The sequence below is a fragment of the Ambystoma mexicanum genome, chromosome 10 (genome assembly GCF_040938575.1).
Source record: "Ambystoma mexicanum isolate Mex_15411 chromosome 10, UKY_AmexF1_1, whole genome shotgun sequence".
In the NCBI taxonomy this organism is placed as follows: Eukaryota; Metazoa; Chordata; class Amphibia; order Caudata; family Ambystomatidae; genus Ambystoma; species Ambystoma mexicanum.
In genome coordinates, this window is record NC_090932.1 from 1,541,401,427 (window position 1) to 1,541,424,999 (window position 23,573).

The following is a 23,573-nucleotide window of genomic DNA, read 5'->3' on the forward strand; positions in this document are numbered from 1 at the left end:
GGTGCTGGAGGGGGTAGTTTGTGCAGGAGGGTTGTCAACTTCTGGATTTACCTGTATTGGGGCACAAGGGACCTGGCAGAAGTGGGATGCGTGCACTTGATCGGTAGCCTAGTTTGCCCAGTTTAGTGCAACCATTCCAGCAGGGGGCGGGTCCGCTCAGGGTGTTTACCCCCATGTCGTAGGGCATCTGCTTCCTGGGCATCCGAAAGCCTTGTTCGGAAGAGGTTGGTGAGTTTGGGCATTGGTGGAAGGTTTGTGCCAGCTGGCTAGGATCCCCGTGTAGTAAGGGCAGGTTACGCGTTAGTGATGTGGCACAGCGAGTAGCGCTCAGAGCTGAGGGTAGGAAGGGCATAGGACTTCGGAGAGGCACAGGGTAGAATCATGGTCTGTGGTGCTGTCAGTGAAGGTTCCATGGGCAGCAAGTAACCGGCAGGCTAGGTTCACAGATGGTGCATAAAATCTTGTTGGGGAGGCATCCGAGCCTTTGGGGTGCGTGGAGTTGCATTGCTAGGTGCAGTTGTCTTGGTGGTGTTTCGACAAGATGCTGTTGGCAAGAATGGAGCGAGTTATACAAAAGGGTAGGTGAAAGACTTGTGGGCAATTGATGTAGGGTAGGAGTTTGATCCGCCCTTATGAGCGCTTGGGGCAGGAGTATATAGAGCACAGCACTCGGGGGTAATGCAGGGGCAGACGCCTCGGGAAACCAATCCTCTTGGTGAGGGACGGGTGCATCAGGCATGGCAGGGAGGTATTTGGTTGGAGCTTTTGATGTCTCGGGCATGGGGGGCAGACGTGGTGGTGGTGCCGCTTGCATGGTAGGTGGGCGTAGTGGAGTGAGAAAGGGACTTGCAGGAGCGGCGGTACATAACAGTTGAATACGGCAAATAAAGTACGCTTTTTGCAGGATGAGATGGAGTACTTACCTTCACCCGGTGAACAAGGAGGGGAGCCAGTCCAGTAGGCGGCGCTATATTGGCCAAGGAGTCTGCCGCGGCTTAAATCGACACGGAACTTGGTGTGGCGAGGATTTGGAGCCGCACGGCACACCATGGCGGAATAGTGGGCCCTTTCCTCCCGGCCCAGACAGGATATAGCAGACTTCCCCCAGTTGCGTGGCTGATGGTTTCAAACATCTTCCGTTCAACCTGAGAAACTACATCCCATGCTACTCCACGCGTTTAAAACCAATTTGCGGTCTGAAGTTCTCTTCAAAGAAATCACAACAAAAGGGTCAACCCTTGCTCAACAGGTTAGGGAGAGCTTGGCAGCGGCCGTCACAATGGCAACTTAATTAACATGGCCTATGTAAGGCGGGTGTTGCTGGGGAAACGAAAATGCCCACCATACAGGGAGGGGGCATCAAGAGTTGAAACACATGGTAGCTTCGAAGCCCTGTGCAAACCCGTCCGCAGTGCAATCACATGGCTTCAGGAGACTGCAGACAACACTACCAACAGACCCGACCCCCCCAACACGTACTCGGGCGATACAAAAAAAAGGCACCCCGCCATGAAACCTAGGGCGACAGAAAAGGGTAGTCAGAAACACAAAGCAGCAGGCGGCACCACCTGCGTAGAATATTAAGTTACAGGTTCCAGATACAACCAAAGATCAACTGTAGGGATAGTAAATGTATAAAAGCACAGAACAAGCAGGTACTGTAGGAATTTAGCACAATTGACCATGATAGGGGGTCTGTTGAACATATACATTGGAACTGGAACGCAGCAGTGAAGTTAGCATGGGAACAGAAATGGTAGTATCATGAATGTTGGATAACCCCAGAGGCTGGAGAGAAAACCACGTGTCCTGGGGGGGCGCGCAGTCGGGTGATGAGCCCAGGCAGAGAAAAGTCGTGAGCCTGCACCTTCAGACTATTGGGGGTGGGAAACGGTTAAAGCCCATTGCAGTAAGGCGCCGAGCTAAACCACAATGGCATTGAAGGTGGGGGGGAGACAGCACGCTGTGGACTGGCGACTAGCAGTGGGCTTGGAGGGGGTTAGCTGTCCTGATCTGCCCTCAGACTGCAAACACATAAGTGTCAGACGACCTGTCGTCCACCTACCGGCGTTTTGAGGGAATGACTCCTACGTCGTAACTTCCGCCCCCCATTCCCAGTCCTCAACCAATTAAAGCATGGGCGGATGGGTTTTTGAGAGCAGGGCTGCTAAAAACCTCCATACCTAAAGTGTTAAGGCGTTTGGGTGTCGTGCTCACGAGGCCAGCGGATTGGACATGGATTGTCATTTTAGATGGCAATACATTACAAGCAGGATGTGGGTGATTGAGAAATGGCACGGGGCACTACTGGGCGCTGGCTGTATCCATTGACAGGAACCACTAGTTCAGGCTAAAAAAGACCAAGGTTATACAGCCGAAAATTGGGCCTGGGGCAAGAGTAGGCGTTTGCCACACATGCAGTAGGCCTACCTAAAATTTTGTGTTAGTTGCCCAGTAGAAAACCCCAACGGTATCGCATTCCCTTAAAGTGCAGACATCCAATGTTGCCACAAGCAGCGGGCAATGGGCGCGGCACGCTAGTTCCCCAAAACATTCAGTGTAACACATACTGCACTAGGCTACAACAGGATGCATGGATAATGTACAGGCAATTCCTGAAACCTATCGAAGAGCTTCGAAATGAATAATACTACAAGGCAGATGTGATATTGGGTTGGAAGGCAACTGCGCAAGGACTGCCTGCCCTTTATGTGTACGTTAAACTTAATACCTGGGCAGCGGTAGTGCTCTTAAAAGCTAAAGCCACTTTAGAAATGTGGTGTTTATGGCCATGACGATTTGGGCAACCTAAAAAAGAAAGGTACGATTAACCGCTCTGACCTACAGGGATTTTCTTGGGAACCCACTTCAAGCCAGTCTCTGGTAACCCAAAAAAATACCTGTCCCGTTTGAACGGGACAGCAATTACATTTTACCATCTGCCACTTCCCACAACTGCAAACATTCCGATGTGCTATAAGAAACAATTCTTTTATTGCCAGACATCAATTCTGAGACTCCTCCTGCCCGCCCACAGAATGAATGCAATTTCACACAGAACATGCGTTTTAGGATTGGAAAGTGTGCAGAAATAGAAACCAATATATCTAGAACAGAAAGGCCCCATTCAATATTCGTAACCAGGCTCCGTCAGCGGGTGACCAAATATATCTATACACCCACCCACAATACCCATCCCAATACCATGTAATCCAGCCCCCAAAAACTCAAACTTGATGAAAATAGAGGCAATACTGTGCTAAGAAAGGAGTTTAATGTTTTTGAAGGTCAAGAAAAGAAATGTACATTGTTCATGTCACCTCACTTAGCCATTAACAAAGACTCCCGGCACCATTTAACTTGTCACAATTGCCACTCTATAGCTAGGACTTAAAACTCTTAGGTTGTTGTCTCAATACTGGAAAACGTAGTTCAAGTCTCTGGTGGAGAGCGTAAGATTAACACCTGCGTGGCATTAAGGGGGCTGAGGTTGTACACGATGGTAAATTAAATCGTTTCGGACATGGGGGTCCACAACCTCAACAAAAGGTCAATCAATGAAATGTAACACCTGCTGAGCACCAACAATAAATCGACCAGTGCTCTCTCGGGATGCAGGAGCGTTATCTTTTTTTTAAAGTTAAAGTTCTATCCTAAAGCAAAATGGTCAAACCGCGAACAAGAAAACTTGGCCTGGTGTGCCGAATACATATGCTGGAGGTTATGCACATACACGCAGGTACGTGTTCGGCGCGAATAGACACCGCATGCCCAATTGCTCCCACCCTATAAACTCCATAGCAGAAAAAAAACAACAGCCAGCAAAATACATTGTTAAAAATATATTTCCAAACAAAACATTTAGCTGCGCCAACAGTCACTTCCAATTAAGACCTACAAACCCTTCCATACTTTACCAAGTTGAACCAATAAAGAAACAAAACACTATTACCCTCCCTTTCCCAAACATTGCAGGACTTCGTAGATAATCCTTGTAAACCCTCCCACCCCCCAACAAAAACTAATGCATTAAAAAAAAAAGTATTTTTATTTAAAAAGGGAAAGGAAATTTCAGACACTTTTACTCCACCAGGTCTGGAATGTAAATTCCAATCAGGCGCTCATGTCACATGTAAAAGAAAAGTCCGGGCAGCTGGATCAATAGGGCCTGAATGGAGAAGAGTAACGGGGTGAGCCACGGCTTTGGTATGGAGAATCGCGACTCCTCGAGCCAGATCGTGACCGCGAGTAGCCATAGCTGGTGCTTCTCTCCGGGCACACACGAATATAGGCAGTTTCACCCTGAAAATAAACGGAAGAGAAAAATCCTCAGTGGAAGTGTACAATAGACGCATGGTTACGTAGATGGGAAATAAACCAGCAAAACCATCAATAAACCGCAGCTAGCTACATGGAAACAGTACATGTGGCAAACAATGCATCGCCACTATGAAATATATGAAGGTTGCAACGTGCCCAGCTTCCATGGCTGGTAGTTCACCATGTAGTTTACCAAGTGTTCATTCAGGCTGGACAGCCATACATATCGAAACTACCCCCCCCCCGCCCCATGTACACGTAAAAGTCAAAACATGCAGTTACACCACTACCTCCCCGCGCTACACGGTTTGAGAATCGCGCATCCTGTAAGTTAAGGGGATGAGGAACAAACCTAGCAAACGTGCAGGAAGGTTGATGCCGTGTGTATATGGTAACAAAGTTGTTCGCAAATAAAACTCACCTCGTGGGATCGAAATTTCGTGTCGTCCAGTTTACGCAGTGCATACTCCATATCTTCCTTGCGGAGAAACTCGACGACTCCCATCCCATCTTTCTGCACATCCGCATAGCAGACATCGCCGGCTTCACGCATATGATCCTTGAGATCCTGCCAACTCCCAGAAGGGGGAAGTCCTGGGGAAGCGAACACAGATGAAAATTAACTCCACACTAGCGAATTGCAAAAGGGTGAATGAACAGAGGAGCGAGATCCTGCAACTATCTCGAAATAGTCGCACCCGGAGATCTTACCTGAAACAAGCACTCTGTATTCGGATCGTCTCGAAGGGGGGCCATTCCTTCCACGGGGTCCACCCCCGCCGATGCCGCCGCGACCTCGAGCGGCCCGGGGGAATTCCACACGCAGCCTGCAGTGGCCATAGTCGTAGCCGTTCCTTCCGTAGACCGCATCTTCTGCGTCTCTGTGGGGCGAAAACATTCACACAATTTGATAACAGGACCGTCGGGGAAATCAGCATTTGGTGCTTCAACATAACATAGGAAACGGTTATAACTTGGCAGCCGTGGCTTTATTCCTCAGATCTACAGTGCTGGTAAACCGGAACCATTCAAAAGCTGCTGAGTTTGAGTTTTCAGCGTGTTTTTTCCACATTGAGCTAGTTTCCCGCCCGGATGATAAGGCGACCGTGCCATCCGCCCTCCCTGTAAGGCTTCCCCCAAATCCTGGATACAGCATTTCCCGCCTAAATCCGGTCCCGGATTCCATCCTCAGATATTCACAGTATTTCATGCGTTCGTGCCATCGCTGGGAAGCTACTGTTTCCGAGCTTCAGCTGGGGGGAATGGATTTTTTTTATATCAGTCAAGGGGGCGTCCTCTTACCTGGGGTCTTCGAAGCGCACGAAGGCGAATGGCACTAGGCCACGCTGGTTCTTAAGCTCGATGTCACGGATGCGCCCATATTTGTAAAACAGGTCTTCCACGTCCTTTTCGCGCACGTCGGCTGGCAAGTTACCGACGTAAATGCGGCCATCCTTCTCCCGGTCCCGAGAGCCGCCAGGCCCTGCCGAGTCCCTGTCGCCCCATCCACCAAAGCCAGCCATTCTCTTTACTGGGGTTGCGGCCTGTTCGCTACGACTCGCCGACGCCTGGCTGCTGGATGTCACGGGGCTGATGGCTTTCCGGGGGCTGGGTGTAATGCCTGACCGGACTCTCCTCAGCCTTTTTATTCCGGGCTGGGCCTGCTTTGTTCTTTCCACCCGGCCCGCGCTGCCGCTCCCGCTCTCTTCCCTCGCTTGTTGCAGACAGACAGGCCGCAGCTCAAGCGCGGGGCATTGTGGGGAAATATCCCACCATAGAGCCGAAACTGGCTTCCTAGAGCGCCCATTCCCGCGCCCTCTAGTGACGCGAGAAGTCCGCCATTTTAAGAATGCCTTCTCTCGGCACAGAGAGCAAATGGCGTAACCGATATATGTGTAAAACAGACGTTACAGCCGCCCGTTAAATGTAGTGTTCTATAAATACGAGTCCATGTCGCAAAGTTTAGCTCCACCTTGAAAGGAAAATACAACTGGGAGCGTGGTGGTTTATTTGCAATGTGCTATTTAATTTGGTGGTTTTTAAATTATGTCCCTTAATGCTGGGCTTTGTACTATTTTGCAGCCCCTGGAATTTCCTTGGGTGAAGTGAGAGTTAATATGTATGCTTCTGTTATTTACCAAGAAGCAGCAGTGAATGAAAATACGTTTTAAATATAAAATATTATTTCAATGTAAAAACATGGCAAATGATATTACCATTAGAACTAGATGAAATTCTTAAGACTTAGGGCTCAGCAATCTGCCATCTTGGGAAGGGAGTAGTAGTTTCACGCTTTCAAAATGGCGACGCACACACACGATGATAAAGGATCTGGGCGTTCCGTGGAAGATCGGTATACGTGCTTATGTTTGGAAATAGATGTTTCGTTTGTTTGAAGTTCAAATATTTTTATTAAGACTCTGATTATGTTCAACTCTTCTCGAGCAGCCAAAAAAAGAACACATTACAACCATAACGCAAATATTTAAACTACAATTTCCATGAAGTAAGCACATTTTGTAGTTTGTTGTTAATTGGTTCCTGATCCCATCTAATCTATTATGTTCAATCACAATTAGAGTGGCCGATTTTACAAAATGGTTTTGCAGGGCACACTTTAGAAGTGGTAGCGAATACGTGGGGGCTCCGGGGCCCATGTCCCCACTTAGAGAATGCGTTCGGGCTGAGCCCTGTCTGGGGCCGGCTTGGAGAGAAAATGCAAAATGTCTCTCTCTCCAGCCCGGTCTGTGTGTGTGTATCACACAGCTCTCTCCACCTTTCCAAACCTTAACTTCACCATGCAGGTATAAACGCACACACCATGAAACAAACACTTGGTTCCATAGCTCTCAACCATGTGTGTCACAAAGGCGGGTGTAATCACCCGATTTTGTTTTTGGCGGGTGAGACGCCCATTGGAATGAATGGGCTTGCAGGAGGCTTGGCGGGTGAGTCAGCCCTTCACAAGGCGGGTGACACCCGCCAAAACCGTGTGAGTTGAGAGCTATGTGGTTCTTGCCTGGTATATTTAAATCTCGGGGACACATTATTATGACGCCCAGCCCCAGAGAGCTGTAGTTTGCAAGCTGCGGCTATTGGCTTCAGCCAGGGGTGGACTGGGAACCAAAAGAGGCCCTGGAAATAATGTTCAAAGTGGCCCCAAATTACACATTTTCGGCAAGCCAAAACCTTTTCTTATGGGACCATTTGGAAATGCCACACAAAGGCCCAGGGTGCAGGTGGGCCTACCAGGAAATCTCCAGAGTTCCCTATAGACCAGCCCAGCCCTGGCTTCAGCCAGGTCAGGACAGTACTATGAAAAGAAAAAAAACCCAAAAAAGCAAAGCACATTCTTTATTTTGCGTGGCAACGTTAAAGGGTGACTGTGACAATTTGCAAATTGCACGTGCTGTACAGTCATTGTAGTGCACTGACTTTGCAAATGCAGACGGCAGTGGCTTGAAGGCTGTGTCTGGGCTGGCTGCAGTTTGCGAGCCTGGGATAGGAGGAGGTGGAGTTTGCCAGGGCCCAGGCTGCTACTTCTACAATATTCCAGACCCATGTGAAGACATTAGCGCAGCTAGCAGCCTGAACCATTTCGCACCCCGGATTGGAGTCCTGCCCTGCGGGCATAGCTCTCAACCATTTGTGTTGCAAAGGCGGGTGAAAACACCCGATTTTATTTTTGGCGGGTGAGAGGCCCATTGAAACGAATGGGCGTGCAGGAGGCCTGGCGGGTGATACAGCTGTTTACAAGGCGGGTGACACCCGCCAAAAGCGCGTGAGTTGAGAGCTATGCCTGCGGGTGTTGGTTTGCAACTTCGTTCCATTGGCCTTTGCCAGTCCGATTTATTGGTGCCAGTCGGACAGTGCCACTGCCCTGTGCCCTGCCTAGACTGTATTCGGAATCTGGTGGTTGGGAGAGAGACCGCGCCTCACCTACCTAGCCTGCTCTGCCTCTGCGGTGCCATTGTATTACTACGCCATTTCTGCGTAAGAGATCGTGTAAGTAAGTACTCATTTTGAATCCACCACTGCCAGAGTGCCCGGTACTAAATTGGCAAATGCACTGTGAGTTGCTGATTACTTGTTGTCTATAAGTGGGTTTTGTTCAAGAAGATTGGGCGTTGTTTAGTAAAAACCTCTTCATTCGGAAACGCATGGCCTTTTATTGCTGATTAAATTAATGCAGTCTCGAAATTTCAATGGCATGTTTTTATATGCTCTGAGTTCTGCATCCTTATCCACACCCACAGCACTTGAATCCACGTGAGCCTCATTTTAGATTTAAAATGTACTAAAGTCAGAACATGACAGTACGCAATTCTTTCAAATACGTTATCCAGTAGCATTAAGGCTGTTTGCTTTCAGTGTGCAAAGCTTTTCTTTACAATTGTGTGAATTAAAAGACTGTTGAATTGTGAAGGCACTTTGTAAATAGACTGTCACTTGAACCTCTCTCTGTACATGCCTTTATTATTTAATCTTCTCAGCACACTCTACGCTGCTCTGTGAAAAAGAAAACCATGAAAAACGTACCATTTAGCAAGGTTCATTGTTTTGAAAAATACAAAATGTGTACTAGGTCACGTTCATAACCCCTGGAAGATGAGATGCGGCTGTCATCTCTGTTTTTTTTTATCATAGAAATTAATGGGTTTTCTTATTACTTTGAAGTAATAATGATGCATGCTTATTATACATTTATTTACGAATCCCATTTAATATGTTCACATCGGGCTTCATGTTTAAAAAAATAACCTACACTCTTCCCAATAATTTAGAATTATATTTGAATACATTAGGGCACATGTACATTTTATTAGCGCTTAAGGAAATCCAAAAGAAAGCAGGCCTATTCCAAAATAGAAATCCTATACAACATGTAGCCATGGTTACCCACTACGCAAAAAAAGTTATCAGAATGAACTCCTTTACAAGCACATATTCCAAACCATTAATATATATGCATTTGTTTTATTATTGAAAGGGTCTGGACTCCACAAAAAGACCTGGCTGAGGTGTGTGCCCCAGATGCCCCACAACGCTTCCAAACACTGTAAAAGTGTTTCAAATGGAAACGTTTGTGGACTCAGTGCTGCAGCCCCCTTCCTCCTTGCCCCTCTCTTCCCCAGCCCAATCCCGCCTCACAACCCTCCCCCTGCACCATGATTGGTGTCTTGGCCACATATCATGAACCCTCCCAGGGCAGCCCTCTGCCCGGCAGCCTCCGTGGCTACGGGCCCCAAGGCCAAGGGCGGCTCCAACATTGTCGGCTCCAAGATGTGTCTGCAGGTGCCCGCAGGGGACGCCAAGGAAGCCAGCAGTCGACAGACACCAACAAAAACTGTGAGTGTGGCATGGGTGGGGAGTGGAGCAATTACTCTACTCCAGAAAACCATTGCCACTCTATCTTACCTCCCAATGACATAGAGTGCCATAATATTAGCATGCCCATACTTAGATAGAATTGTGGACATTAGCCTGCGTCGCATCTGGATAGGTTTTTGATTGAAGGATAGCATGCCCGCGCCCAGATGAAACTTGAAGGTTAGCATGTGCCACACTTAGAACTGTGAACACCAGCCTGCGCCGCTCTTGGATAGGATTTTGAATGTTAGCACGCCCACACCTAGATAGAACTCTGAACATTGGCCTGCGCCGCTTCTAGATAAGACTGTGAAGGCCAACAAGTGCCACACTTAGAGAAAACTGTGATTGTTAGCATGCTAAAGGTCAGGTAACCCACTAGCCAATATAACCTCAAACTCAGCATACTTATCTCACTCAAAAACTTACACAACCATCTCTCGCACCACAAGCCACACGCACTTCACAACACTGCAACAACACATAAACCGGAGCAACAGCACACGCGGACTGACACAGATCCAATACCTGCACCAAAGCTCAGTATCTGGTGTATACCGAGCTGAAGCTGCCAACAGAACACCGCTCCTCTCACTATCCTACTCCCTCTTCACCTTACTAACCCATTGTCATGATGCCTACCCCCGGGCATCCGGATCAAGCCCATCAGCCCCGGGAGCAGGCATCCAGACATTTACAAAAACCCCAGCCGCCCCAACTAGGGGCTGTCTGGGTTCAGTCCTGGCGCCGTAGGCACCAGGCTCATAATAAAGAATACGCTGTCCCTCTGTTTGTCATGATACCGCGAACACTGGCTCCAATAATGAGACAGAAATCAAAGGTCATAATAGTGACTCCCGAATGGAGAGGTCAGGCTTGGTTCCCTGACCTGTTAGATATATCGTACGATATACCAATCTTATTACCACAGATGGAAGATGTTGTGTGGGGACCAGCAAAAGAGTTACACCCCTTGGTTCTGTGAGAACCCGGAGGGTGTCTCACCCGCTGGTCCCGAGGGATCTCTCTCTCAAGTGGCCAGGGCACAGCCATCGCCTTTAGATCCAGACTCTGGGGGTGGACCAGTGCGGGAGGATCCCCTGGGTGAGGGGTCTTATGGTAGTGGGGGTGAGGCAGCCGATGGTGAGACGCGGTATTCCCCCATTTTATGTTCACCTAACCCTTCCTATTTTTTATGATTCTCCGAGGTCCCAACTCCCCCCACCGTTTTTACACAAACTCGGGGCAGAGGAATAGGGTGACTAAGAGTAACAAGACCATCTCTCATTCACCGTACTGGACATGTCACGCTAATCAGGTCAGGCAAAGTCAGGCACTTCACTTTAAGTGCGTACACCTGATACCAATTAGCTCTTCTCACACGGATAAAAGACAGAACCTAGAGACACACTCTGAGCAAGGCGGAACGCCGAGTACGAGCAGAACTTCCGGGATGAAGGCAAACCTACTGGAGCAGAGCGATGAACCAAGGGACAAGAGCAGTGGGTCAAAAACCCCAAGAATTCCCTACTGGAGCCTCCGACAGGCTGCAAAACACACATGCAAGACAGATCCCACATCGGAAGGGTGCATTGTGTTTCAAGGATGCCAGCGACCCTCCCGGGTGAACAGCAAAGTTGGGGAGGCAAGGCCAAGCCCGTGGTACTAACCTTGACTCGTGAATGGGAAATCGTAAAACCAAGAAAGAAACACACACAACCGGTGAGTTGGCAAGCAACCTGAGAGACCGGAGTGTGTTAAAGAAAGTTTGAAGTGGCAACATCATATCGCAAGTGAAGGCTGCACACATCTCGACGAGACACGAAGAAAGGCAGACCTGTGAATGAAAATTTGAAGTAAGGACAGCTATGAAAGCAGAAATGCTGAGCAACGGAGTGGTCTGGCGAAAGGAAGTAGCCCACTCGAAAGTCTAAGTGAGAGGTACATTGTAACAATGTGAATGAGCCACGCACATTCGAAAGTCTTCGACATCCAAAAGTGGCCTGAGCACGACTGAGGGAGACCTGAAGTGGAACAAGCTTAGGGAAGAGTGGCCCTTTGCAGGTTTTGTTGAACTTTGTTCTGAAGAGATCTGAGCCCAACAGAGGGGGACCCATGTGAACTTTGTTGTGAAAGGTTTGTGCCCGACAGGGGGAACCACGTGAACTGTGTTTTGAAGAAGTATGAGCCCGTCAGAGGTGGACCCATGTGAACTGTGTTTTGAAGAGGTCTGAGCCCGACAGAGGGGGGCCTACGTGAACTTTTTGTTGAAACATTGCATTATGGAAGTGGAAAGAGAGACTTTAATGTGGAAGGCCAGGCGGAACTGTTTATTGTGTTGAAAACTGAGCCAGAGTGTGTCATCCTGCCTACAAGGACCGCCTTACTCTGTGTGACCTAATGTGGGGAGGAGAGCTAATTCAGCTACATTTATTATTTTGAACACTGATTTTTCCTTTGCATACATTTCTCCTTTACACACAATTTTGTATAAGGGATAGAGCAGGGTTATAGGTGAAAGGATCAAATCAAAAGGATCGAAATGCAATAGTTTCGAGTCAAAAGGACCGGGAAAAAAAAGGCTGAATTTTTTTAATTTTATTTTTTAAACGGAAACCAAAAAATATATATATATTTTAAAAAAGGTATTCAACCTTTTTTTTCTCCATCCTTTTGACTCACAACTATTGTATTAGATCCTTTTGTTTTCGATCCTTTGACAGGACACCATAGGGTAGGCATTAGGTTTTTGTTAGCAAAGGCCATTTTGATTTGACAGACTCCACTAGGACTGTTTTGTTTATCATGTGATGGTCGGGACTACTCCCATCTTAGTTATAGGGCAAAGTAGGAGTTTTTCCAACCCCAGAAACGTATTTGTTGAGGAACCTTTAAAATAATAAAAAAAGAATTTGAAAAAAATACATTTGTACCTATTGTTTCAGTGTCATACTTGTGATACATGCCTCCCCTACAGTTCAGATAGGGATTCTGAGCCTATTAGCGTGGACGATTTCAGGAGACCCCAGACTAAACCAGGAGAATCTATGCTCCCAGAAACAAAAAAGCCTATAAAGGTGCATGGTCTAAATGGCATAATTGGTGCATGGAGAGGAACGTGCATCCCGTTCGAACAGATGTAGTTCAGGTAGTGGGGTTTTTTAGCCAACCAGGCAGCTCAAGGTAGAGCATACCGAACAATCAACACATATCGTTCAGTTATTTTGGTTGGACATGAGAGGGTTGGGGTAACCCTTTAGGAGAGCACCCACTTGTGTGTAGGTTGATCAAGGGAATAAAAAGCATGAAACCACCAGCTCCTAAATATTCATGTCTATGGAACGTTAACAAAGTGCTGAGGTTGTTCGAGGAATGGCCTGACAATGAATACTTAGCAAGAAAGGTTCTGTTGGCAAAACTGACTACCCTACTATGCTTAATTTCATGCAAGAGGGCTTCAGATGTCAGAGCTGTAGAGGTGAACAGAAAGTCCTTTTGACCAACAATCGTAGCCTTCCATATAACGAGAAGGCCTAAGACAGGGATCAAGACGGATGATTACGCAGCATTTCCAGATCGACCTAAACTATGTCCGGTCAGATGTCTGAAGGCATATCAAAATATATCAGCCCAATTCAGACCCGCTGGGGAGTCTCAGTTGTTAATAGCTGTGAGGAAGCCTTTCACACCAGTGTCTATGACTACCCTGGCAAGATGGGTAAAATGGTGTATGAATCAGGCTGGCATAGATGTAGAACAATACGTAACACATTCAGTTAGGGCTGCCATGGCGTCCAAAGTATTCAAGATGGGGGCACGCTTGGAAGACATTTTGAAAGCAGCTGACTGGTCGAACATGTCGACTTTTAAGAATTTTTATTTTTCGACCAATCGACCAGGTGTTAACGTTGGTGGTGAGTAAGCTTTAACAAGCATAATCCGAGCCTCCGGGTCGTGACATAGAATACAGATTTTCAATACTATCGTGATAGAACGTCATGATTCTGTTAAAGACATAGGGCCTCATTACGGCCATGGCGCTCCCGTAATGAAGGGTGCCGGTACGGGACCAGCACCCTTCATTACGGGATGCCCTATTACAGGGTTCCCTTGCAGGACCCGGTAAGGACGCCTGGTAAAACCAGGCGTCCTTAGCGGGTCCCGCGAGGGGACCAGGGAGCTAATAACGGGCCCGATATTAACGGGCCCATTATTAGCTCCCTCCCCATTCCCATTGAACCCTATGGGGGCTCTAATGGGTATGGGTTTTTCCAATGAGGACTTACCGGTTCCTCCATGGTTGGAATAGCCCGGTAAATCCTCATTGGAGGAACCCGGTACTGGAACCCGGTATGGAGGTAGCCATGCCCTTATTAAGGGCATGGCTACCTCCATACTCGTAATGAGGCCCATAGATGCAAAGGATTATCCCACCCTAACGATCGCAAAGATAGACTGTCATGGCTTGAATGGGGAAGGCAGATTATGTTGAAGATTATTTTGAAGCATTGATTACATGTCTGATATGTATTTTAATGCAATTGCCCACCCAGTCAATGGCGGGTTTCAATAGTACTGTTTATGTCTTGGCAGGTGCAGAGCCCAAAGCGCCAGGAACATGAAAGCTAGGAGATATTTTGTTTATGTTCAAGCGTTAACCGGTTGGGACGTAAGTTTTAGTTATGGATCAACTAAAGAAAGATGATGAAAGTAGGAAGTCAGTGGAACATATATCAGATTAAGGATTGTGATTGGACATAATAAGTCAGATGGGATCAGGAACCAATTAACAGCAAACTACAACATTCACTTAATTCATGTGAATTGTAGTTATTTTGAATGTTTGTGTTATGGTTGTAATGTGTTTTTTTTAGTAGCTGCTCGAGAAATAAACAGTTGAGTTGAGCATAATCCTTTGCTTCTGTGTCTTTAATAGAATCATGACTTTATATTACAACAGTATTGAAAATCTGTATTTTTCAACAGAGATTTCAGTAGTCATTAAACCTCTATTCTATTACCAAAGCACTCACAGAGGGAAACAGAAGGTCATAAATTAAATGACAAGACAACATAAGTAAGGGACAAGACTACAGTTACGCAGGAGGAGCCACAACATACGATTAAAATGCATGGAATGAACTGAAGAACATTTTTTGTTACAAAAGCATTCACAAAATTATTTATTTGTGCGGTTGCGCTCCTCTGCTTAGCAAAAATGGAGGGTACAAGGGAATGTAATGTTGCTACTGAGAAGCGGCTAAGAGAAAGATGTGAAGAAAGGACAAAAGTTAGAGTGGAAAGGAAGGAGAAAGGATCCCATCTTCAGTGAACTACTGAGTGGTTCACTACTGATTGTGAGAGGATTTTTCTGTGGTGGTGAAGGTGTGTGTGTAATATAGTAGGGTATCTGTAGTGCATTGGATCTGATGAGTGAAGCTCGAAGATCCCTGTGGCAGATGCGCCAAGGGGAGCAGCATTGGAAGGGTTGTGCAGGGGGAGCGGTTAGGGGAATCCAGCCAGGATTGGTAACAGCATAGATTAAGTGCTAGATGGGACTGTCAGGGGGTCTCTGAAAATGACTCTGTGAGAAATCTGAAGGTGTCTCCCTAGATAGTCCGTGAGGATCTGTCATCCAGGTGGCCAGAGCACGGCCATCGCTATTCGATCCAGTTCCTGTGGGTGGACCAGTAAGTGAGGATCACCTGGATGGGGGGTCCTCTGGGAGTGGGAGTGGACACTGACGGGTGAGACGCACTATCCCCCTTCCTTCAACACCTTTTCCCCATCTTTCCTTCATTTGATGGTCGACGCTTGCTCCCATCTTAGATTTAGGTTTAGATTAGGTGTTTTTCCAACCTGGAATCAGTTTAATAAACACCTTTGAATTGTGATCACTTGTATCTGTCTTTACTGTTGCCACTGTGAGTTCCTCACATATGTTGTCAGAGTGGGATGTGACTCAATTGAAACACATTGGGGAACGCTACAATTTCAAAAACTTTGTCAGAGAGCCTCTAACCCTTCCATCGCCACCAAGGAATCAATAGAGTTTGATATCTGCAGCAGTAGGGAAGCTGTTATACCCCCTGGGAAAAGAGTAATGATTCCTACAGACTTGGGGCCTCATCACGAGTTGGGCAGTATCCCGGCAGTATTACCGTCAGGATACCGCCCGCGCTAATAGTGTTACTGCCAGGATCAAATTTTTCTGGTGCATTTTCCCCAGCTTGCAGTTGGGGGTAAATGCTGCTAGACTCCAGATTAGGCGGACCCTTAAATGCAGCAGTAATAGCGTTGCTACCGCATTTAAGGACTACCGCCCAACTCGTGATGAGGCCCCTGTTCTTGATACCCCCTCTGGGGTGCTATATAAGATTAGTGGCAAAATCTGGCTTAGGATGGAAGTTTTGGATAGATGTCTTAGCGGGCATTATTGGCCCCGACATCTGGGGAGATGTGAAGGTTCTCTTACAGAATCATGGCGAAATCCCATTTTGAGGTACGCCGGTGTCTTGATATGGGCAAAATCTTCCTCGGGGCCAGCCCTTTGAGAGCAAAAAATACCCAATTCAGCCCAAAATACAGGTTCTATTGTGCTGAGCAGTGAACTCATGCTAGTGACAAATGACACCTTCAATAAGTTTTAGTATTTATTCTAAACAGTGAATTTCATATACATTTTGGGATTCAAGTTAGAGAAGATTACAAAGCACAAAACTTAGAGAAATGCAAAATATAGAGAAACATAGAACTTAGATAAACATAGAGAAACATAGAGTAACACAGTCTTACGCCCCTTCAATCAGCACTGGGAGACCCTGGCCCTCATAAGCTAGCTGTAACAAGCCCCGCTCAGAGGACAGCGCTGCTGGGTGCCGTCAGAGCTCCAATTCCGGGCACTTGATCTTGCTCGAACCAAGTCCACAGGACGATCTCCCACCTGAGTCATGTGAGCATGCATATTTTATAATCTCGTTCTGTTCGTCCATGACGCACAGTTCCAGAACTTTCCCTGTGCAAAATATAGGCTGGCTCATGGAAAAAACCCAACTCTGTTAATTTCCACTGTGCTCCTTCTTCTGAGCCCCTCCCTAGAGCCCATCTGCGCGAAAGCTCAGGAATGTCTTATCAGTGCCTTCCCAGAGAAAGGGAGATTAGTTTACAGGGCTACCGTTAGAGAGGCAGAATATTCTAAGGGAAGCCGAGATGTATTAACCCTATTAGAGCAAGCTCTAAAAGGCATGCACTCATAGTTTAGTGTTCATAGCGCTTAAGACTGGCTATCTAAGCGCTATATAGGTGCCATAATGTTCCAAACACTCCAATATTGTCTATTAGCTTACAGAGCAGGGGCCTTCGCCCTGCCTGTCTATCAACAATGCATAATGTGACCTATCACTCATACTAGGCCTGCATATTCCTTGTAGCTCACTACTGCATAATGGAAGTGCTACAACAGACTACTGTCAGCATTTTTGGCACATACTTTGAATACACTATTGGCTTTCAGCGGCTAATGCTGTCATCTAAAGCCCTGATTGGCAAAGTTGCAATTTTGTGTATCACTACATTCCACCCCTATTCAACGTGTGTGCGACAATGCTGACTAATACTCATCAATATAGTATTTAGTGCAGTGATAAAGACCTTGGGGCTTTGCAAGAGGTTTAAGCAAACTATCTTCTAGCGGTTAGTCAGCGTGGCATGCAAGGTAAAACACTACCTAAACAAAAAATGTACACAAAGTGAACAGTGACATATACCCTTGCCAAAACCTGGCCTACACAAAAATACCTGCACAAAGTGAACATGGACATTTACTCTAGCCAAAACCTGGCCTACACAACAATACCTAAATAATTATTGTATAGCTGATTGTCAGTTAAAAAGCAGCATGCAGTTAGAATGTCAAGGCAATCAAGTGTAGTCTAATCTACAATGCACTATTGCATTTATGTATGGTTACCAATTCTAAAACCTGGCATCCTTTCACTCTAAGGGCCTACCCTCCCCCTGATCCCAGGGCATTCAAACGTGACTATGGGCTGTGTGATTAGACACTTCCCCCATATATGTGGAACCCAACCAGAAACCATCTAATTTCGTGAACAAGGTGAACCCATGGGCACCAGGTTATCTAAATAAAAACAATTCTATTAATTTGCATCAAAGCATGGCATGTGTTATTCATGCAATCAAAAGCAAGCAATTTGATCCATATGTATGCTGGCAACTGTAGCTTTGTGTGCCAGTGTGTGGAGGATGGTCGCCCCCACCCAGTAAAAAGCCAACACCTGCTGATTAAACAATGTTTGCCATAAAATGCATCGTGTGTATTTAGCAGTCTTGTTGACCTGCCCTATGGCAGAAAAAATGTCTTCAGACCTAAAATTCTGCCATCTCCAGTGGTTGCCAATACTTGTAGCAGTGTTTGGCGTATCAATGGGCCCCACTATGCCAGAAGTTCTATAGCAGAGCTGGCATCAGAACCCATAGTGGCTAGCTTATTGTGCACAGTTTCTATGTCACAAGCATATAAAGCTCCTGTTACTCCCCGCTGCTCCTGCATTTAATGAATCTAGCTCCCTAGCTACGCGCACTCTAGTGATGGGCCATAGAAATGGACTCCATTTGTAGCAGCTTGGTAGTACTAAGGAAACATTGCCTCGTGATAAATCTATGTCTAAGTGTATCACTCTAATAATAGAGGTGTGCATTACCAGCCTACAATTTAAATGTTGCCTTACTACTGGAAAATCTAACATGTTCACAGTGTCTACCTATTGTGACTTGGAGAATACCCTTCTTCAAGTGGGATATCTACCATATACAATATTAGTTTTTGCTACAAACACCATACTACCATCCGGCAGTGGCTGTTTCATCACACCATTGTGTAAAATGCATTTAGTCAAATTATAGTCCATAAAATCTTGGCGAGAACACTCGCTGCAGTTCTTGGTCAGAAAAACATCACATTAAACAAATTAAACAAATCGTTGTATCCATTCACTGAAACATTTGGGCCTAGGACTTCATAGACACCAGTCATATGAGTCAGTGACAAAAGATGTCTGACAATGTGCCAGGCCAGTACGCTAGCAATTCCATGTGGATACTCATTTGTAGCGCTTTTCCAAAGAATTATTCCAAATGTCTACAATCAAAAGGTGACTCTTTGCATTAGTGTGCTGGAGACAGCTGTCCCCACAAAAACATGAAACTGGTTGGTTTAACAAAAACCGTGTCACACACTGTGTCATAAAATCAAATATCAAGTCAGTCATGGTTTCATTTACCTGCCTTAAGGCTGTAAAAGTATCCAGTGTTTCAAAAGTTACCATTTCAAATTGGAGCTCACACACTTGGCAGCATTACTTCAAATTAAGGATCTTAACCTACGCACAGGTGACTTTGATGTGCGCACTCATTTTATCTCAAAATAAATTACACTCCTGCTTGCATAATCCTGCTGCCCCAACAATTCATAAATCATTTTCCTGCCTACGTGCAACGTAGAAGTTTTTTTTTTCAAAAAGCAAAACATCTCTGGTTAAAGCAATTCAGTTGGAAGAGCAAAACCATTTCGTTTTTTCAAATTCATCTCAAAAAGTGCATTTAAAAACCATTTTTCAATGTGTTAGCATTCAAGTGCTGTGTCACACAGCTGTTTGTGGTGCATGATGTCACAGTCCACAACTCATTGTCCACAGTCCTTTAAACAAGAAAGGCAAGACATGTCAATTAAGTTATTTCCAGCAACTGAATCATTTGAATGTGCAGCATCAAATATTTGATAACTAGCCAAGTCTGCACCGTGCCAGTTCAGCAAAAGTTATTACTCTGTTGGACACCTTTCGCAGGTTGCAGAACAAATGTCCTCACACGTCATGCATGTTAGCAGCATTGAGTGCGGTGCAGGACATTTCAATGTTCATATATTTCATCATGCAGTGACTCGCTTTCTCTGAGAATGCGTCTGCTTGACTGATCAGTGTCACCCGCAAATTGCACACATCTACTTCAATAATGGCACGCAACTGTCTTGCTTTTTTGCCTAGGCAAAATACAAACAGAAATGTTAGGATTTCATCAAAAGTACAATGTCAGCGTTATCCACCCCTTCCCTTAACACCACCCCCACCTTCAGAAGTCTCATCAGGTAACTACACACTTTATCATTGCTACTGCAATTATTTGTCACCATTCTGAATGTTTCTGGGGGCTTATTTACACTCAACCATACGGGGTGTAACTGCCTAATCACAAACTCATTTGTGCAATGCGATCATAGTTTGTCAATGGTACCTCAGACTGATCTGTGCTTTTACAAAAGCCATATAATAAGTACCCAGGTCGCACAATGCTTTTCTTTGTCACCAGAGCGATCACGAATGCCAGGCGCCAACTTGCTTCCAGTGTCTCATGATCTTTATTTAGGTTGCCCTGCTGGCATCACTCCATATTTCAAAGGTAAAGTCTTTCAGTCCCATATCGCCTGCAGTTGCATAAGCAGCTTTGTTTATTTTTTCTCCATACAGCTAGTGTCTTCCAAGCCTCTGTTTTTTTCACTTATCATTTTCTCAAAGGGTGTTTGCTGATTTCTTGGCCCACCCCTTTGAGCGCGATAGTCTAAGTCAGTTTCTTTTGTTGCTTCAACAAATCATTCATTCTTGCACTAAGCCATGAGGCTTCTGGATCATGGCTAATGTGCAGTGTTCATGTTATACTCCAAAGCCCCGCTCTGCATGTTTTCTCTTGCAAAACGGCTAAGAGCTTTTGTCAGTTTTGCTTCCATCTGGAATGCCATAATGTCTTTGTCAGTTACTCCAGCCCTGGCAATGTAGCTTGCATTTTTCCAACTGTGTATTCTCACTTTTCAAAGCGCCTAGAGGTTTCTTCTCCAGTGCACAGCGCTTTACTTCAGTTCACATCACATGGAGCACTGGAATGCAGCTTGCACAGCAATGTCGCTTCACTTCACATCACATCACATGGTGCATGGGAATGCAGCTTGCACGGCAATGTCTCTTGAAATGGGCAGCTGTCTTTTCTTAGCCCATTCACAGATGCACAGGTTCCCTAAATGTTCAGATGTGATGTGCCCATCTGCCATTCTCCGTGCAGTGTTTGTTTTCCTTCCAGTGTTGATACTGGGCAAATTCTTTACTTCTGCAAGCTCTGTTATTGCATGCTGTTAGAAAGCATGCGTACATCAGCATGTATACGGTAGATTGTGCTCTTTTTATTTTCTCACTCACAGCAATTATTGCCTTCGGTTCTGTTTCAGCATTTCTGTCTTTGCCCCCCCCTCCTCAGTTTTTTGCTCACACTGACGGTGTCTCTCACAGGGGATGGAATGCAGGAATGTCATTGTTTATCTTTCATGTGCACCTGGCAGCGCCATGAGCACGCAGCAAACTTATCTCTTTGCCTATAACTCTTAAACTGTGGCGGCTTCAATGGAAGGCACTCGTTTCAGACAGTTCATCCAGATTAACTCTTTCCTGCCCTGTTCCAGCAACTCAGAAAAGCTCTCATATCTGCCAGCTTCTATAAACACCATTTCACTAAACAGGAGCGCAGTATTCTGCTTTTGTCTGCCTTCCTCCAACAGTTTTTTTTCTCTTCGCGCACCTCGCCCAAGACAGTGCAAGTTATCTTCAAGGCACAAGCTCTGCACACACAGCAAGACTCTTATTTTCAAAAGAGGCACTTTTTCTTGTCATCAGATTCTACTCCATGTAATTTTGCAAAATGCCAAAGCGTCTTTTAGCCTGTTTTGAACTGATTAATGTCCCATTTAAAAGCATACGTTTTTTTTTTCCCTCTTCTTTTTCCTCGTAACCTTGTAGTTTGGCTTCACGAGCTCACTCCAATGCAATGTGCGATCTTTCAAAAGAACCCGCAACCCAATAAATCTTTGTGCTATCTTATCACACACAGATTTTTCATTCTGTTGTACCATTGCCAGAATATAACCACTTATTTCAGTGCATTTAAAAAATGCCATGTGTAGTGCAGCTCCCTGCACGTTTTTTTTTCTTTCTCTGCAAGAGCAACCCACACTCTATATTGCTTGTGGGCTGTTAAATGTGTCAACAACATTTTTCACCATGTACCACAGTTAACAGGTCACTATTTCCAAAACATGCATCACTTATAAGGAAACAGTATAAATCCATGGCATAGCGTGGGAACAGTCAAAAATACTCCAGGGGCAATTCAGAGGCAATTTAGAAAAATATAAATAGTTTTTCCCCCCAAACCATTGCAAACTGATTCTGCAATTTCAAATCAATACACAAAAATCGAAAATCCAAATAACATTCACTCACTTTCTTTTTTAAGTGAGTCTCTCACCCATTATAAACATGGCACAACTAAAATGCAATATAACCATTTTAGTGTGTTTCCTTTAAACAGAATTCGCCACCAGCACATGGAATTTACAGTTGCCAAACGAAAAACAAACCCTTTAGGCTCTCAGCACAGATGTTACTCTTTCTCCTAAACGCGGCTCATTCCCCACGTTATCTTCAGGAATGTCAACAATTCAAAAGCATACATTAAAAAAAAAAAAGCGAACCTTCGCCTCCGTACATTACAGCCCCCCACTTGCTAGCACACTGGGGTTGAGTCAATGGTTAGATTACTATTCACAATTTGCATGTCAAATCCTTGCAACTATTTTTCCCTGCCCTCATGACAGAATAGAGATGAGAACTCTGTCTCACTTTGCATTTCAAATTACAACTTTAAACTGGGGAAACCGCATGATAAGATTCTTTCCTAATTGAACATACATCTTTCTTAACCATTCATCGGAGCGCTTTAAACATAGCCATTTCCCGCTTGTTTATCGCCTTGTACTCCCTGGCTCCATTGCCAAGCAATAAGTCAGTCACGACTGATTTACTGAAGGATGTCTTAACCACACAAGCTATCGGCCACGGCAAGCCGACACAACATTGCTGTCTTTTGAAGTCTCAGAGCTGCAGTGAGACCACCAAGGAAATGCGACAGCCTGCTCCTCACTCTGAACTGTGTTCTCTCACACAATTTGTCATTTCACAGCAAGGCACTGCTCTTCACAAATCCCCAAGCTGCCACCAAATGTCTTGATATGGGCAAAATCTTCCTCGGGGCCAACGCTTTGAGAGCAAAAAATACACAATTCAGCCCAAAATACAGGTTCTATTGTGCTGAGCAGTGAACTCATGCTAGTGACAAATGACACCTTCAATAAGTTTTAGTATTTATTCTAAACAGTGAATTTCATATACATTTTGGGATTCAAGTAAGAGAAGATTACAAAGCACAAAACTTAGAGAAATGCAAAATATAGGGAAACATAGAACTTAGATAAACATAGAGAAACATAGAGAAACACAGTCTTACGCCCCTTCAATCAGCAATGGGAGACCCTGGCCCTCATAAGCTAGCTGTAACAAGCCCCGCTCAGAGGACAGCGCTGCTGGGTGCCGTCAGAGCTCCAATTCCGGGCACTTGATCTTGCTCGAACCAAGTCCACAGGACGATCTCCCACCTGAGTCATGTGAGCATGCATATTTTATAATCTCGTGCTGTTCGTCCATGACGCACAGTTCCAGAACTTTCCCTGTGCAAAATATAGGCTGGCTCATGGAAAAAACCCAACTCTGTTAATTTCCACTGTGCTCCTTCTTCTGAGCCCCTCCCTGCAGCCCATCTGCGCGAAAGCTCAGGAATGTCTTATCAGTGCCTTCCCAGAGAAAGGGAGATTAGTTTACAGGGCTACCGTTAGAGAGGCAGAATATTCTAAGGGAAGCCGAGATGTATTAACCCTATTAGAGCAAGCTCTAAAAGGCATGCACTCATAGTTTAGTGTTCATAGCGCT

General features: G+C 45.6%; 1 protein-coding gene across 1 annotated transcript; it reads right to left on the reverse strand.

The window, feature by feature from the left end:
- Nucleotides 1–3,255: 3,255 nt before the first annotated feature.
- On the reverse strand, nucleotides 3,256–6,083 carry SRSF9 (serine and arginine rich splicing factor 9). Its single transcript, XM_069619767.1, has 4 exons — nucleotides 5,623–6,083; nucleotides 5,032–5,201; nucleotides 4,742–4,914; nucleotides 3,256–4,302 (listed from the first exon to the last, which is right to left on the reverse strand). Exons 1-4 carry the CDS (start codon nucleotides 5,841–5,843, stop codon nucleotides 4,159–4,161), a joined length of 708 nt encoding a protein of 235 aa, XP_069475868.1. The 5' UTR covers nucleotides 5,844–6,083; the 3' UTR covers nucleotides 3,256–4,158.
- Nucleotides 6,084–23,573: the final 17,490 nt, after the last annotated feature.

Bases quoted from the DNA above. Each gene is read 5' to 3' on its own strand.
- SRSF9 (XM_069619767.1), bottom strand. From the start codon at position 5,843: ATGGCTGGCTTTGGTGGATGGGGCGACAGGGACTCGGCAGGGCCTGGC. The intron at 4,915-5,031 runs GTAAGATCTCCG...TCGCTTCCCCAG, and splicing joins ATACAGAGTGCTTGTTTCAG to GACTTCCCCCTTCTGGGAGT. The intron at 4,303-4,741 runs GTGAGTTTTATT...GTTTATTTTCAG, and splicing joins CGAAATTTCGATCCCACGAG to GGTGAAACTGCCTATATTCG.